At 46.8% G+C, this 15,831-nt stretch overlaps 1 protein-coding gene across 6 annotated transcripts in view; it reads left to right on the forward strand.

Moving 5' to 3' along the window:
• Positions 1-1,308: 1,308 nt before the first annotated feature.
• The window catches only part of ANKRD29 (ankyrin repeat domain 29), a 43,364-nt gene continuing 28,841 nt past the window's right edge, over positions 1,309-15,831 (forward strand). Inside the window, exons 1-3 of one of the 6 annotated variants that reach the window (XM_060121337.1) lie at positions 1,309-1,392; positions 11,724-11,853; positions 15,316-15,414. In XM_060121337.1, the coding sequence (XP_059977320.1) occupies positions 15,334-15,414 (81 nt within the window). In that variant the 5' untranslated portion in view covers positions 1,309-1,392; positions 11,724-11,853; positions 15,316-15,333. Of the gene's footprint in view, positions 1,393-1,823; positions 1,905-3,877; positions 3,973-11,530; positions 11,648-11,723; positions 11,854-15,315; positions 15,415-15,831 lie in introns of those variants that run through there. The other 5 variants (XM_060121333.1, XM_060121336.1, XM_060121332.1 and 2 more) reach the window with 5 other exon arrangements.

Below are 15,831 nucleotides of genomic sequence, written 5' to 3' on the forward strand. Positions count from 1 at the left end.
GAGACGTTCACTTTTACTTTAGCGTTTGAATTTTCTAGAAAGGATATTATTGCTGTTTATACTTTAAAAATAATATATTTTTTAATTAAAAAAAATATGACTCTCCCACTTTTACTCCCCTCAGACCAACCCTGGGCAATTAGCAAGCAGTACGTTCGAGGGAGTGGACAGCTCCTGTGATACTGCAAGGTGTGCAGGATAAGACCAAGGGGAGAAGGTGATCGGTGTGGTAAAAAGAGGAATATGTGTCTATTTCAAACTGTGCCCTTCACCTTCAAAAAGGAAAATACCACTTATCATTCCTTCAGTCAAAAGGCTTGTTTCCCAGCTCTTTCCCCAGGAGGAAAAATCCCAGATTCTTATAAAAGAAAAAGAAGAAAAAGAAAAGAAAACCTAGAAGGTCAGAAACAAAACTGAAAATGGTTATTTGAAAGAGTGGTGGGATGATGGGTGAATATTTTTCTTACGTTTCATTTCCATCATCATCATATTTGTGCTGTAATGAAGGTTAAGAGTCATCTGATGAAGACCATGACCTTTTGGAGGACGTGGGTGTGTGTGGATTTGTGTGTGGATGTGTGTGTACTGTGTATACATGGATGTGAGTGTGGAATTATGTATTGTGTGTGAACCTGTGTGCGTGGAATGTAGAGTCTGTGTAGAGACTGCAGTGTATGTGTGTGAGGAATGTGGATGTGCATGGAGTTGTGTGCATGAGAGAGAAGGTAGGTGTGTGAGGGGAGTGGGTGTGTCTTTTTTTTTCCTCCTGAACCAACATTTTTTTAATTAAGTTTTTAATGCATACGAAAAAATTTCATAACAAATGACATATAAAGATGTTAGCACATTGAACTACAATAGAAAACATTTTTATCCAACTTTTGAATCATTAATATGCTTACTTCTGCTGTGAATGAATGCAGTTAGCTTAAATCAACTTTGTCACGGAGTATCAAGTAGGTTTAAAACGTGGGGCTAGGGTTGAGTGTGTGTAACCTGCAAAGTGTGCACAGTGTGAGGTGTACAGTTTGGAGTGGGATGGAGTGGGAGAGAGTGAGCCTGGATGTGTGAAGTGATGTGAGGTTGTGAGCGTGCAGTGGTGTATGTATGAACCTGTGTGTGTGTAGAGTGTGCACAGTGCATGCGGAGTTGGGAGTGTGTGTGTGGTAGGTACGCGGAGGGCGGTCGCGTGTGAGCCCCCTGCCCCTCCCCCTTCCCCTCTTCTCTCCCCGCCCCGGCCCCGTCTGCGGCGGCGAGAGCGCGCGGCGCCGGGAAGGCCGTCGCTCTGCGGAAGGCGGCGGGTGAGCGGGGGAGGGCTGGGCCGGGCGTCCGGGCCGGAAGCGCACCGGTCCCGGCGGGGCGGCCGCGGACATGTGCAGGATGTCGTTCAAGGTGAGCGCTGCGTACTCCGGGAGGGAGCGCCGGGCGGGCGGCAGACCTGTGGCGGCGGGGCCCGCACCCACCGTCCGCCCGGAGCCGCCGCGGGCCCGCAGGGAGGGGTGGCCGCCACCCCGGCGGGGCTGGCGGGGGACGGGAGGGAGCGACCGGGCCTGGATGGCTCCTGTGATTTGTGGTCTAGGGGTGCGGTTTTTGCCCGAAAGGCTTTCAGTACTTCTGGCTGCAGGTGCGGTGAGCCCGGCCGCGGGGCGCAGGGGCGGCGAGGACTGTCGCTGGGGTAACAGTCGGGCGGGGGGCGGGGAAGAAGCCCTGGGTCTGCGCTCCTCTGCGGCCGCCCCTCGCAGGGACCAGGGCTGCGGCACCGATGCCCGATCCTGCGTCCGCGTTCCCGAACGCCAGCCGCACCACTGCTGCCTCCTCCCCACAGGACTTTTTTTGACCCTGAAGCTGAGTGACCAGCGCAGAGTGGAGCTGCGATTGATTACCAGACTTCAGTGTCCAAAGAGGTTATTAAAGTCATTCATTTAACGCCCACATTTTAGGATGAAAATGAGGTTCACTGATATGCCTCTGTTGAAGGTTTTAATAAAAATAGTACTTAAAATGTATTGAGCACATAAAATGTGCCCGACTCTGAACCAAGGGCATCCTGGTGCATCTTCTGAATCCTCAGGAGGACCCACGAGATGGTACTTTGGTGCCCCCCACTTTTTTTTTTTTTCCAAATAAGAAAACTAAAACATGGAGAAGTTAAATAACTCCTCCCACAGCCGTGCAGCCAGTGTGTGAATGGTGTTCAGATTGAAACCCTGGTGTGTCTGGCTCCAAAGCCAGTGTAATCCCACCTCTTACAGTAGCTCGTGTAAGCAGAGGAATGACACGGTGAGATTTGCATGTTAGAAAGATCTCTGGCTACGGTTTGGAGAAGAGAATGGAGCTGGGAGACCAGTCAGGATGATGCTGGGGTCATCTTGTTAAATGGTACCAGACTAGGGCACAGGTTTTGAGGATGGGAGGAAGCAGACAAATGTGTGACAAAATTTTTTTTTTAATCAGCAGAATTCGGTAATTGATGTTATTCACTGAGTTAGGGAAGGCCAGAGGAGTAAAGATAAAATGCTTGGGGTGGGACATGTCAAGTTTAAGGATGGATAGGAGTCCAAGTAGAGATGTTGGTTAGACAGATGTACAAACCGGGAGCCCAGGAGAGTAGTCTAGGCAGGAGATAGAGATGAGATTTAGGAGTGAGCAGTGTTAAGTGGTCATTGAACCCTTGGGGATGAATGTGATTGCCCAGTGAGATCACGTAAAGGTAGAAAATAAGAGGACTGGGCTTCCCTGGTGGCGCAGTGGTTAAGAATCCACCTGCCAATGCAGGGTACACAGGTTCGATCCCTGGTCGGGGAAGATGCCACGGAGCAGCTAAGCCCGTGTGCCACAACTACGGAGCCTGTGCTCTAGAGGCCGCGTGCCACAACTACTGAAGCCCGCGAGCCTAGAGCCCGTGCTCCGCAACAAGAGAAGCCACTGCAATGAGAAGTCCGCGCACCGCGACGAAGAGTAGCCCCCGCTCGCCGCAACTAGAGAAAGCCAACGCGCAGCAACCAAGACCCAATACAGCCAAAATAAATAAATAAAATTTATTAAAAAATAAAAAAGAGGACTGAGGACAAAATCTTAAAGAAGCTCAAGACTTTAAGAATGAGCAGAATAAAGGAAACCCATTGAGAAAATGGAGGAGCAGACAGAAGTGTATGAGAAAAATCAGAAGTGTGTGCTATCATTAAGCCAAGAATCTGTAGTCTTTCCACAAAGGCAGAGAGGGATGCAGAGTCAAATACCACAGAGAAATCAAACAAGCTTAGAATCGAAAAGTGCCTCTTGAATTTAGTAAGAAAACAGGCTCTGGTGACCTTGCTGAGAGCAGTTTGAATGCAATGTTGAGTTCAGAAGCCAGATTGTAATAGCTTGAAAAGAGAGTGGGTGGAAACCACAAGTGGAGAGAACTCTCTCAAAAAATTCTGCGGGAACAGTGGCTGCAGCAGGAATCCAGACTTGGCCAAGGGTTTGTTTGCTTTAAAATGGTAGAGACTTTAGCATCTTTAAATGATAATAGACATCTCAACAATAAACAAGACAACCCAATTTTAAAATGGTCAAAGGATCTGAATAGGCATTTCTCCCAAGGAGATATACAAATGGCCAATAAGCCACTGAAAGGATGTTTTACATCATTAACCAACAGGGAAATACAAATCAAAACCACAATGAGATGCCACTTCACACCCGTTAGGATGATTACAGTCAACAAGACAGAAAATGACAAGTGTTGGCAAGGATGTGGAGAATTTGGAACCCTCCTACATTACTGGTAGGAATATAAAATGATGCAGCCATAATAGAAAACAGTCTAGTCATCCTTCAAAAAGTTAAACATAGAGCTACGATATGACCCAACCATTCTGCTTCTAGGTGTATATGCACAAGAAATGAAAACATATGTCAGGAATTTATATCTCACAGTGCTGGAGGCTGGGAAGTCCACAATCAAGCTGTTGGCAGGTTCAGTGTCTGGTGAGAACCCTCTTCCTACCTTGCAAACAGCCACCTTCTGGCTCTCTCCTCAGAAAGGGGAGAGAAGGAGCTCTAAGGTCTTCTTTTTCTTGTAAGGGCACTAACCCCATGATGGGGGCTCCACCCTCAGGACCTAATCTAAACCTAATTCTCTCCAAATGCCCCGCCTCCAAATATCATCACAATGAGGGTTAGGAATTCAACATAGTAACTTGGAGGGGGGAGGACACAGTCATTCAGTCCATAACATGGTATATCCATATAATGGAATATCATACAACCGACAAAAGGAATGAAGCACTCATACATAGCAACATGCATAGACCTTGAAAACATTATGTTAAGTGCAAAAAGCCAGACGCAGAAGGCCATGTATTACATGGTTCCATTTATACAAAATGTCCAGAATAGGCAAATCCATAGAGACAGAAAGTAACTTAGTGGTTGCCAGGGACTGGGGGAAGAAGGGGGTGATGGGAGTGATTGTTAATAGGTACGAGGTTTCTCCTGGTTGACGAAAATGTTCTGGAATAGTGGTGATGGTTTTGAAACCTTGAGATTAAACTAAAAACCACTGAATTCTATGCTTTAAAAGGATGAATTTTATAGTATGTACATTATATCTCAATAAAAAAGGATTTTACGATGACAACAGGGAGTGCTGAGAAGGCTTGCGCGTGGAGGGGGTGATTGAGCTGAGTGCTGAAGTTCTCAGGAGGTGGGAGGGGGCAGAGATATTGATGTGTTGTAAAGTGAAGGCCAGGATGCGGTCAGAATTTGGGGTGGGCAGAAAGGAAGGTGCCAACGTTTCCAGGGAAGAAAATGTTCATTTTCAGTGAAGAAAATGTCAGGAGGCGACACCTACCTTGAGGTGAGGCAGAGGATGAGAAGGTAGGATGGCCTGAGTCTTGAAGCAGCAGAGATGTACACCTGGTGAGAAGGGCAGTGTCTGGAAGCCAGGTGAGGCTTCCTCACCCTAGGGCTGGGGTGGGAGCAGGCCCAGCCTCCACCAGGGAGGCAGAGGAAGCTCGGAGCTAAGTGAAGGAGAAAGACGGTTGATTTTCCAGCAAGTGGAGGAGTTCCAAAAGGCACAGAGGGAAGGCTTGAGGGGGAGTGGGGGAGGGGAGCAGAGTCACAGGCTGGTGACTAACCCTGCACTAGCCCCAGCTCACATCATACCAAACATATTAACATGTACCCTCAGCCCACAATGAGAATAGCAGCTTTTGGGAATTCCCTGGCCAGGGAATTTGGACTGAGTCTAGTGGTTTGGACTCAGCACTTTCACTGCCAGGGGCCCAGGTTCAATCCCTGTTTGGGGAACTAAGATCCCACAAGCATTTTTATTGTACATTTTTGGAAGGATTTGTATACTATTGCTTTTTAAATTATTTAGCAACAAATAACATTTAATTTACATTTGTCCAGGATTTTTCTGCAATTCAGTAGTTCTTGTATAGTGAGAAAATCAGCCGATTATATACATGTGTCAGCAGTATTTTATGAATACCAGTTTTAGCAATGAGTAAAGTTGACAACATGTTACATTTCGTACATACTGAATGAAGTTGTCATTAACTTTGATTTTGGAGCCATAGATTAACTGTTCCATTTTCATCGGCAGCTGAAAGGCTTGTAGGCCCGAGGCCCTGGATCTCCAAGGCCTGCATTGAAAAGACCCAGCATTGTTGGCTGAGTCTGTGGGAGGATCAACAGAGCGTTAGAAACCACAATTTCGCTTCTTCTCCATGACTGAGTCACCACTTGTAGGGCTATTTGCTTCTGAACCATGTGGACACCCTTTTTTATCCTTTGTCCATTATGCTGTCAGCAGTCCCTTCTTGCTGGTAGCGCTTTGCCTCTCCAGTAAACTTCCTGTTTCACCCTTGGCAACTCCCAATTCGTTCTGGTTGGGAAAAGAGATACATGTTTGTTGGAATTGTTTTTAAAGTAAAAGCAAACTCAAAGTGCAGGTCTGAGTCTTTTTGTGGAATGAAGCTCGTGGAGTTCAGTACACCAACCTTTGCCTTTATAACAGCTATTTCCCCAGGGCTGAGGTTGCCAAAAGTCTGGCAAAATTTGGGGGTTAGACCCTAACCCAATGAGGGAGGTCGCCATCCCAGGGGAACCGTCACTAGGTAAAGAATAATACCTGGGTCTTTCTTGAGCCTGTCTTACCCAAGAGGAAGAGCATCTCAATTCCAGGCTTCACCTTGGTGATGGAAATTGTTCATGTCTTGGCCAGACGTACAGGAACTTGTATGTTCCATCTATGTTCTGAAGGTATGTAAATTATCTCAAAATCAACTCCAGTTCATCAATCATCTGAAATTTTTTGGATGAGCCACAGGAGAATAAATTAACAAAGCCATGTATTTTTTTTTAACAGCTTTATTGAAATACAGATCAAATACCATATAATTCACCCAGCTAAACTGTTCGTTTCAGTGGGTTTTAGCATATTCACAGAGTTGTGCAGCCATTAGCACAATCAATTCTAGAATTTTTTTTTTTTTTTTTTTTTTTTTGCGGTACGCGGGCCTCTCCCTGTTGTGGCCTCTCCCGTTGCGGAGCACAGGCTCCGGACGCACAGGCTCAGCGGCCATGGCTCACGGGCCCAGCCGCTCCGCGGCATGTGGGATCTTCCCGGACCGGGGCACGAACCCGCGCCCCCTGCATCGGCAGGCAGACTCTCAACCACTGCGCCACCAGGGAAGCCCCAATTCTAGAATATTTTAATCACCTCAAAAAGAAACTATATACCTCTTAGCAGTCACTGTATTCCTCCAAACATCCTTGTTTCAGAAAACTGCTAAACTACTTTCTACCTCTATCGATTGGCCTAATTCGGAACATATATGTGTTAAACAGACTTTAAATGTGATCTTGAGTTCTGAGTTTGGAAACGCCAGTGTTATACAGGCCTACCCCTTAGGCAGAATGCCTGGGTGAATAAATCACTTACTTTTTCCTCTTAGGTTTCCTATCACTTACAGAAGTGTAATGATACTTACAACACAGGGTTAATTCTCAGTTCATGTTGATTAAGCAATTCTGTAAATTTCAGCCCTTTAGCACGAAGTGGAATGGTGACATATCAAAAACCTCCTCCTGCCTGTGGTCTCTCAACCCTCCTTATCCCCTTGTTTAATGTGGCTTCGAACATCAGAGAAATTCATCGTTGAACAAAGCTAATGTTCTCTTGATTAGATTAATTATACAAGTGAAATACACATTATTCTTAACCCTTTTTTAAACCAGTAGTTTAGATCTCTACCCCCTCTTAGCTTTTAATCAGAATTCCAGTTCTGTACAAGTAACAACTTCCCTTCTGTGTTTCTCTCCCCTTCCTTCCTGTATTTAATTTCTGGTAGTGTGCTAATGACCACTGTGTGAGCCAAAATTCTGGCAGTAAATAGGGGGAAAAAAGAGAAGGGAGGATGGCATATGTGGAAGGTTATACTCAGGTTTTCTCACAGCGGATAAGATATAGGATCTCAGACTCTGGACCCAAACAGACTTGGGTTTGAATCCCGTTACTTCCTAGCTGGATGACCTTACATAAGTCACTTCTGTGCCTCAGTTTCCTCATCTTAAAAATGGGGACAGTAACACCTACCTCATGGGGTTTTTCTGGGAATTAAAAGCGTTAGAACAGTGAGAGTACTCGGCACACTGCCTGATACAGAGCAAGAACCCAACGTAGGTTGTCACTGCTGTGATGACAATGTCACAGCCAACAGCCTGCTTGCAGAGACCCGAAAAACCAAGGAAGAGGTTAAATAGTAATCACACGATTGGTGAATTGCCTTAAGATTTGTGTGAAGCATTTTCACGTGCATCAGCTCCTTTAAAGGCTTAAAGGGCTGCCCTTTGTAAACAGCATTTTATGATTATGTGCAGATTGTACCCAGAGGAGGTTTGGAAGTTAACCAGGCAATGTGGTCTGTAGACCCCAAAGAGAAAGAAGGTCGGGGGACTTTCCATCCTGGCAGAAGAGGACTTGGAATGAGGGTAGGAAGGAGGTCACTGGGGTCCACGCTGCCTATTCCTTGCTGTCTCAGGAGGAGAGTTCCGCAGGAGGCAGGACGATAGGATGGCTGAAAGCCCAGCCTCAAGCACCAGACTGCCTGGGGCTGAAGCCTGCCTTGTTGCTTCTCGCTTCTCACTTACGTCATCTGAGCAGTGGGATAATAATGCACCCACTTCCCCGAGCTGTGATGAGCATTAAATGAGCTAGTCTGCGGAGGATGTGCCACTGGTACGGAATAAGCACTAGGTAAGTATTAGCTCAGGATTCCTGCACTCCAGTAAAATGGGTTGGCCGCAGTGTGATAGGAGAACTTATGCGTTGCTTTGCTAGACATTTCCACCTAGATGCCCCATAGGCATCTGAAACTCGGCATGTGCAAAGCTGAACTCATCACTTTTCCCCATAATCTGCCTTTCAACTGGAGCTTCCGACTTCCATGAGTCCACATCCACCAGGCTCCTTCTCTCCCTCCGCTCCTGCACAGACAGTCATACACCGAGACTATTCAGTTTAGCTCCTTGAAATTTCCCCCGTCTGTCTCATCCTGCTGTCCCCACGATCGTAGCCTCAGCTCACCATCTCTTCCCTGTCTGTACAGTGTCTCCTAACCTTGTAGACACTAGTCTCAGTCTGGCTCCAGTCCTCAGTCCATTCTTCCTGAGGCTGCCACGGGGACCTTCTAAAATGCAAAACTGGTGGTCTCTCCCCACCTTAAAACCCTTCCTTGACTCCCTAGTACCCACCGGCTGAAGTCCAGCTCCATCACATAGCACAGCAAGTCCTTCAAGATGTGGCCCTGACTAACTGCCCTACAGCATCTCCTGCCCTCTCTCACCCCACGTCCTTCACTCCAGCCCTTCCGAGCTAGTGACGGTTCTCAGGATGCCCCCATGTCATTGCATCAGCACCCTGCATGCCTGGGATGCTCGTTTCCTACTGGCCCATAAAGCCATTGGAGCAGAGATCAAGGTTGACTGGTACCTCTAGTCCTAGCCCCTGGCCAGTGCCACTGTCCCGAGCACATGCCAGCAACCAAGCAAGTGAATTCTCCTGGACAAGTCTTTTAAAGGGCTGTGAGGACTGTGCATCTAGAGCTCGCATCTCTTGAGCGTTTGCTGTCAAAGTGCATTTGCACGTATTACTTCATTTATCCTCTAACAGCCCATGACAGAGGTACAGTTGACCCTCCGTGTCTGCAGGTTCCACGTCTGCCTATTCAACCACAGATCAAAAGTATTCAGAAAAAAATTCCAGAAAGTTCCCAAAAGCAGAACTTGAATTTGACCTGCACTGACAACTATTTACATAGCATTTACATATGTAAGATATCACAGGTAATCTCGAGACGATTTAAAGTACGTGGGAGGAGATACGTAGGTTATATGCAAATACTGTGCCGATTTATATAAGAGACTTGAGCATCCACAGAGTTCAGTATCCGCAGGGGGTCCAATCCCCCAAGGATACTGACTATACTACCACCATTAATAGCATTCACTTTCCTAGGGCAGAGAGAAATTAAATAACCTGCCCGAGGTCCCAGAACCGGGAAGTAGCAGGGCCAGGACTTGAACTCAGCTCTCTCTCACCCCAAATCAACTACTCTATCATGCCTCCACCTCCCAGTATATCAAGCTCTTGAGGGAAAATGAAGGATTTACACCTTTTCCCAAAGCTCAGTTTCTAGAACCTTGTAGGAAACCAGGATGTGTAGCCCGTGCAGGAGAGGAATCCCCGAGGCCATCCCAAAGGCAGGAGAGGCTCCTGGCTGGAGAGCTTGTTATGACAATAGAAGTTTGTGGTTTGCAAATGGTGTTTTGAAAGGTATTTGGGATTAAAGTGAAACAACAAAATCACTGAAAATGATTTACAGTTTTTGACTCTCAAGGTTTCATGTTTCCAGAAAAGCCAACAGAGCTGTTCCATGGTGCATATTAAATTGTCTTCCTGATTCACCCTCCCAAACTTCATCTTGGCCTTGTGCAATCTCTCTATTAAAGGGGCATTGTTTCATGATTTATTATACAAGTCAAACCAGCCTTGCCATTGCTTCACCCACTTACTAACAACTGTAACATCAGACCCAGCCTGGTGCAAAAACCACAGACACTGCGTGTGAAAACTCCTGGGACAGTAAAACTTACACCTTCAGGGGAAGCAAATTATTCACCTGGAATTTAAGGTGATCTGTTTCCTTCTAACTGAGCCAGGGAAGCATTCCAAGAATGTTTGTAATCTGCTTATCACTCCCCACTTTGCCACGTTCTTGTCCAAGAATGCACAAGAACACTAAATTGTGTATGTGCCGAAGAGCTCCTGAAATTAAATCTTCACACCCACGGGTGCTGCCACCACTCTGCTGCCACTGGACTTTCACTTGTGATGGTTCTGTGGAGCAGCAGAAATTGTCGGTGTTTTCTTTTTAACTTAGCATTGGTGAGTTAGGTATTGTATGTAATACCTTATACATATACTTAGAAGACGTATTGCATAAAAGACCCTCTGGGGCAGATATGTGCTTTGAGCCCACCCCAAAAAGTGTTTTTGTTCAACAATTTGAATACTAGAAAATTTCCTGAGACCAGCAGAATTCTTTATTAGTACTAATACTCTGAGCTCAGCTGTGCCTGTTGATTCTAACTTTGGAAAGAAAGTGGACAGAAGGAAAGAAACTAGTATTTGTAAGCATGTATGATGTGCTGGGCACCGTATTAGCCAATTAACCTGCATCATCTAATTTTTACCATAAACTTCAAGGCAGGTAATGTGATCTCCATCTGAGCAAGAGGAATCCAGGCCTCAGCGGGGCCAAGTCCGTTGCCCAGGGCTGGGGTGGAAACCCTGAGCTGTCTGGTTCTGTCTGTCTGTCCCTCACCCCCACCAGGGACTGTTCTCTGCAAATTCAAATTGATCTGTTTTAGAGAAGGTGGTGGTACTACAGTCAACTCTGCAGCTCTGATTCAGGAGACCTGTTCTCCAGCTCTGTTCCTTCTGTAGTTGTTCCAGCGTTAACTTAGCAACTTTAAAATAACCCAGGAGTGGAGTGAAGGATCCACTGGACATAACTGGAGTGGGAATGCCCGTTTTCACTGTGGCCTCACCCACTGACCATGTTGATGACCACTTTACTCCTTTTTCTTAAAGGACTCACAGCAACATTTTCTGCCCAGAGTTCCTTGTTCTCAGCAGAAACCTCTGGCAAGTTCCAGCTGAAACAGAGAAAATTTGGTGGAGGGAAAGTGAGGCATTTACCCAGGCAGCTGGAATCAGGTAGAAAGTATTGAGGTCACAGAAAACGTACCTGTAAACTCAGAATTGGGAGAGATTTCCCTCTGCTTAGAGGCAAAGAGAGATTTGGGAACACTTCAGGGAGGAAATAACCTTTAAGCAGAAGCTTGGCCGTGAAGGATGGGGGAAAATTCATTTCAAACAAAAAGGAAACTGTGAACAGAGGCAGGAAAGTGAGGACACTGGTGGGAAATAGGGTATAAATAGTGCTGTGTAATCAACAACACGGCTCTTCATCACAGCCCCATGGCTCGGGTATCTGCATCCCATAACCAAGTACACGACAATCACCTGTTGCCGGAGGAGCAGTCTTTCAAATGATCAGACACATCTGGAAGGTCTCCCTTTTGAATGGTAGTGCGTACTTGCGTAGAAGTGGTCGTGTTAATGAAGGTCGATTTTAAGATCCTGTTTTGTTTTGCTTCTGCAGAAGGAAACCCCACTTGCCAACGCGGCGTTCTGGGCAGCGAGGAGGGGCAACTTGGCTCTGCTCAGGCTGCTGCTGAACAGTGGCCGAGTGGACGTGGACTGCAGGGACAGTGTACGGACCGGTCCATTCGGTACACGCATGCTGGGAGCTCGCCGTCCCCCGCTGGCATGAGAGCGCCTGCTGAGTACCCTTCCTTCACAGTGCTTGTCTGCTTTTTCATGTGTTTGCTTGCTTCATCCTTTTCAAAAAGTCCGAAGTACCACGGGGAACTTCAAAACATACTGGGGGGCTTCCCTGGTGGCGCAGTGGTTGAGAGTCCGCCTGCCGATGCAGGGGACACGGGTTCGTGCCCGGGTCCGGGAAGATCCCACATGCCGCGGAGCGGCTGGGCCCGTGAGCCATGGCCGCTGAGCCTGTGCGTCCGGAGCCTGTGCTCCGCAACGGGAGAGGCCACAACAGTGAGAGGCCCGCGTACCGCAAAAAAAAAAAAAAAAAAAAAACATACTGGGAAAGCCATTACCTGCATAAAACAGGAGGGGCCACAATAGGGGAAGCGACACGTCACTGGGAATCAGAATCGGCCAAGTCCAAGAAGAAAAGGGGGAGATGATTCAGAACGGAAGGGGGCTGCCGCAGATGTGGGAGTTGGGTTTTTTCTACTGAGAGATGGAAGCCTCCACCCAGCCTCTTATCCCTTTCTTACCTTTGCAAACACCAATACCCTCATCGGCAATGAAGGGGAAATAAAAACAGCAGGTCCTCCCGCCTACTTTCAGGCATCACGGCGAGAGCCCTTCCTTCCCCGGCTAGAGGCGGCAATTTCTCTGTTCTCAGCAGGATGTCGCATCTCTGGGGACTAAGAGGACCTCAGATGAGGAGAGAGCAGATGTTTTGATTTTAGGGATTAAATAGAAATGTTTTCACAGGAGCCTTCTTGTTTTCCTGATAACAGGGTATGCCATTTCCAGCTTTTATTGCGCAAATTTGGTAGGTGATGTCAGCCACCAGCCCAAGCGAGGTATCAAAATTTGCTCCACTTTGCCCCCCCCCCGCCACCGGGCATCAGTGCAGGACAGCTTGGGGTGCACCTCCAGACCCACTTGTAACTTTGTCCAGTTTGCTCTGTGTCCCAGAGTTGGAGCTGTCTGGCCTGCCCCAGGGGACTGGCTTCCCTCTGGCCTCCAGTAGGGTTCGGCCAGTGGGAGCGTTGGCAGGAATCAGAGGGAGGGAGGACAGGGATGTTGGGGAGTCTAGACCCCCCCCCATCCTGTCTGGCAGCAGGACTCTCACCCTCTCTGTCCTGGGAGCCACCACCTGTCCCTCACGCCTTCAGGCCTGGGCTAGCAGTGCAGCTCTGCTGTTACTCGCTCCCAGTACTGTTCTTTGTAGTTTCTCTCCATCCAGAGCATGGCCTTATAAATAGTCTCTTTGTTAAACTTGCGTCCAGTTATCCCAGTTTGAATGTACCGTCTGTTCTTTGCCAGGACCCAAACTGATATGGGGTCTTGGGCATCTGTGAACTGGTCGTCGGGTCTTGCTTGGGTCTCGCTGGGCAGCAGTGCCACACTGGACAGAACTGGAGTGGGAATACCTGTTTGCATTGTGGCCTCACCCACTGACCATGTTGATGACCACTTTACTCCTTTTTCTTAAAGTCACCCCTTTTCAGACACCCCCATGACCTTCTGCTGACTTCCAGCTTTGTGTAGCTTAATACATCCACAGATCCCTCCTCTTTTTAAAATTAATTAATTTGTTTGTTTATATTTTTGGCTGCGTTGGGTCTTGGTTGCTGCACACGGGCTTTCTCTGGTTCTGGTGAGCGGCGGCTACCCTTCGTTGCGGTGCGCGGGCTTCTCATTGCGGTGGCTTCTCTTGTCGCGGAGCACAGGCTCTAGGCGCGCGGGCTTTGTATTCGATTTCTCCTTTGTCCCAACCTCTGACTTTTCCTCAGTCGACCATGATGTAGAAGTGAAATACAATGTATAAAGGAGCATTTTGGTTATTTGTTTCATTCATCTTCCCTTACTGTAAAATAGATGAGCCTGTTGTTTTTTATTTTCTTTTTAAAATATCCAAGTTAAGTGCTCTGTGGTTCCTGTAGCTCATGATTGATTTGTATTTTGAGACCAGTGTGACCCATGATGAAAAAATTTTCTCATCTCTCACGCAAAGGATACATTCATAGCTTGTCTGTTCAGACTGGCTTTAAATCAAGGAGTCTTCTGTCTGAATGCTGAATAAAAATGTTCTCACATTCGAGAGGAAGTTGGTAACTCCAAGTTTGCTACTCTAATCTTGAAAAATACGGAGGAATAAGTCCCCCTGAATGATAGGTGGTACAGCCGACATGAAGGTCTTACATTCAAATACCAAATGCGGTCACGTGGGGTAGAAGAGCATCATAAAGCACTTCTGTGAAGCCACTAGCTCTTCTCGATTCTACCTGTACTTTTACTTATAGCAAACAAGACTTTCCCCAAACTAGGATTGTCTTTCACACGCGTCAACAAAAACCAAATAATAATCTAACATTTACTGAGGCATCATAATATTATTTTAACATCTAACTCTTACTGAATATTTAACATTACTAGGCTAAGCACATCGCCTGAATTATTGCTTTTCCCCATTTAATTTAATCAGGCAGATGCTTTTACTATTCCGCATTACAGATGAGGTGAATGAGCCTTTGAGAGCTCAGATAACCGGCCCAGAAGCATACTGTCAGTGACCACTCGGCTACACTGCCTTCCTGCAAAATCCCACAGACGTGTTGAATATATAGCACGAGGCTTCTAAGAATCACCACCCCGTACCTCATGAGGCTTCCTCACAGGCAGAGCCGTCTGTCTCTCTCTTATCCTCTCCACAGAAGCAGGCTGCTGACCACACAGAAGAGGGGGTTCAGATTACAGTTTCAAGCCCTTGAAAACAAATGTAAATTAAACCACAAAAGTCCACTTGAATTGGAATATCAGGTGGTACGTCTCAAGTCCTTGAATCTTAAAGCTGGCAGGGACCTTGGCAGTCATATCACCCAGTTCCTCGTTTTAAACCTGAAGTAAATGAGCCCCAGGAATTGTGAGCAGTGTGCCCCAGGTTACGCTGCTGGTTGATGACAGAGATGGACCCCGGGGCTCCTGACTCTCACTTCTGTAGTCTCTCGTTGCATCTTTACCTGAATCCATTTGAAAATAAAGAATTCTAAACTCAGAAAACCAACTAGTACCACTTAACCCACTTTTTTGCATTAATAACAGTGTTTTGGCTCAGGAATCATAAAACGAGGCCACTACATCACTGCTGCCTCAAAATGCAGTAACCATGGTTCACTTGGACTGCGTGTCTGAGGGTAATGGAAGTAAGTGAATGTTTGAATTGAAAATTCCAGCCTCAGCACTTTGTCACTTTGCTTTTTCCTGTTTGGTGTGCATTATAAGATTATTCACGAGACACTTTTATTTACTGCGGGAGATGTTGTGCTCAGCTCGGACGTGTCCTGGGAGGAGCTGACGTCTGCGGCATCTTCTCCAGGCCACCTCTCTGGTGTCACGTGGCCTGACTGCTCATCTGTCTCTCCCCCACCCAGAATGGCACAACACTCCTCATGATCGCCTCCTATGCTGGCCACATAGGCTGTGTGAAGGAGATCGTCCTGCAGGGAGCTGACATCAATCTCCAGAGAGAGGTAAGTCAGGTTTTGCACGTGAATAAGAATAACGTAGCTTTATTTACAATAGCCAGGACATGGAAGCAACCTAAGTGTCCATTGACAGTTGAGTGGAGAAAGAAGATGTGGCACATATATACAATGGAATATTACTCAGCCATGAAAAGAAATGAAATTGAGTTATTTGTAGTGAGGTGGATGGACCTAGAGTCTGTCATACAGAGTGAAGTAAGTCAGAAAGAGAAAAACAAATACCCTATGCTAACACATACATATGGAATCTAAAAAAAAGTGGTCATGAAGAACCTAGGGGCAAGATGGGAATAAAGACACAGACCTACTAGAGAATGGACTTGAGGATACAGGGAGGGGGAAGGGTAAACTGGGACAAAGTGAGAGAGTGGTATGGACATATATACACTACCAAACGTAAAA

This window comes from Lagenorhynchus albirostris, chromosome 14, assembly GCF_949774975.1.
Source record: "Lagenorhynchus albirostris chromosome 14, mLagAlb1.1, whole genome shotgun sequence".
NCBI lineage: Eukaryota > Metazoa > Chordata > Mammalia > Artiodactyla > Delphinidae > Lagenorhynchus > Lagenorhynchus albirostris.